This window comes from Bactrocera latifrons, unplaced genomic scaffold, assembly GCF_001853355.1.
Source record: "Bactrocera latifrons isolate USDA-ARS-PBARC rearing strain unplaced genomic scaffold, ASM185335v1 scaffold_1546, whole genome shotgun sequence".
Classification (NCBI taxonomy): Eukaryota; Metazoa; Arthropoda; class Insecta; order Diptera; family Tephritidae; genus Bactrocera; species Bactrocera latifrons.
The window spans coordinates 23,963-25,511 of record NW_017535015.1 but is presented as its reverse complement, the minus strand read 5'-3'; the positions used below and the strand labels follow the sequence as shown (position 1 = coordinate 25,511).

Here is a 1,549-nt window from a genome sequence, read left to right as displayed (position 1 = left end):
GGACATCAAGTAGCCAATTGTTCATCATCCCACAGGTGCAAGGTTTGTGCACGACAACACCATAGTTTACTTCATCGCGGTTCACCTCCAGACCAACCAACAGCTACTCAACTATTTCCTACACAGGAGGCAGTCGTACATACACATATGAATAATTCATCGTTGGATAATGTAATCCTTGCAACAGTAAAAATTTTCGTTCGTGATTCAATGGGGAGCTATAGATTGGGTACAGCGCTGCTAGATTCCTGTTCGCAAGTCAATTTTATCACAGATGAATTTTCGCAAAGGTTGCTGCTGCCAAGAAACAAATATAACATAGAAATTCAAAGCATCGGCTTGTCATCAACAAATATTAAATTCAAAACTTCTACTAACATCAAGTCGCAATTCACCGCCTTCGAGCTTCCATTAACTTTTTGTATTACATCGCACATTGCTTATCAACCAGATCCGGAAATCAACATTTCAACATGGAATATTCCAAACAACATAGTACTCGCTGATGATGAATTTCATAGACCAAAGAAAATCGATATGTTGCTGGGGACGGAAACGTTCTTCAGTCTGCTATCTGTAGGTCAAATCCATCTTGGGTCTAATTTACCTATCTTGCAAAAAACGCACTTAGGCTGGATCATTTCGGGACGCTATAATACCGGCAGTAACAATATATCTAAACCATCTTGTTTATTTTTAGCCAATGAATCTTTAGATGCCAAATTGGAAAGGTTGTGGAAATTGGAAGAAGTTAGTACCATCCCAGAGCCTTGGACTCGTGGACAACAGATTTGCGATCATTTATACAATGCAACTGCATCAAGAAGACCTTGCGGCAGAATAGTTGTCAAACTCCCTTTCAAGGATGATCCGACGTGCTTGGGCGAGTCATACACTACGGCATTGCGACGATTCAATGCACAAGAACGTCGATTAGCTAAATTACCACAATTGAAAACACAGTACGTTGAATTTATGAATGACTACGAGAGCCTGGGTCATATGAGCATTGCAAAGAATCCAAATCTGAGCGAACCGCATTATTTTATACCACATCATTTCGTTCTTAAACCAGCAAGTACAACAACAAAGCTTCGAGTCGTATTTGACGCCTCCTGTCGAACTACATCCCAAAAATCACTAAACGATATTCAGATGGTTGGTCCTACAATCCAATGCGAACTTTTTATTCTTCCTCTTCGTTTCCGATTCAATAGGTTTGCACTCACGGCGGACATAGTCAAGATGTAGCGGCAAGTATTAATGCACGAAGATGATCGAAAGTTCCAATACATTCTGTGGAGGAGTTCACCGACTGAGGACATTCGGACATACCAACTGAATACTGTAACGTATGGAATGGCTGCTGCACCATATCTTGCTATACGGAGTTTGTTGTACCTAGCTGAACAGCATTCAGAACAATGCCCAATTGGCGCAAAGATCGTGAAGTCATCATTTTACGTAGACGACTTACTGTGTGGTGCTGACAGTCTAACCGAACTTTCACAGATAAAGCAAGAGGTAACACAACTGTTAGAATTAGGAA

At 40.9% G+C, this 1,549-nt stretch overlaps 1 protein-coding gene across 1 annotated transcript; it reads left to right on the top strand.

The window, feature by feature from the left end:
* The first annotated feature begins 210 nt into the window (after nt 1-210).
* Nucleotides 211-1,277, top strand: LOC108966083. The gene is made up of 2 exons (XM_018928820.1): nt 211-1,158; nt 1,218-1,277. The coding sequence occupies exons 1-2, from the start codon at nt 211-213 to the stop codon at nt 1,275-1,277; spliced, it is 1,008 nt and encodes a 335-aa protein (XP_018784365.1).
* Nucleotides 1,278-1,549: the final 272 nt, after the last annotated feature.

What these genes read in the sequence shown, in the direction of transcription:
- LOC108966083 (XM_018928820.1), top strand. Translation starts at nt 211, where the DNA reads ATGGGGAGCTATAGATTGGGTACAGCGCTGCTAGATTCCTGTTCGCAA. An exon ending in CACTAAACGATATTCAGATG is followed by an intron (nt 1,159 to 1,217) that starts GTTGGTCCTACA and finishes CCGATTCAATAG; the next exon opens with GTTTGCACTCACGGCGGACA.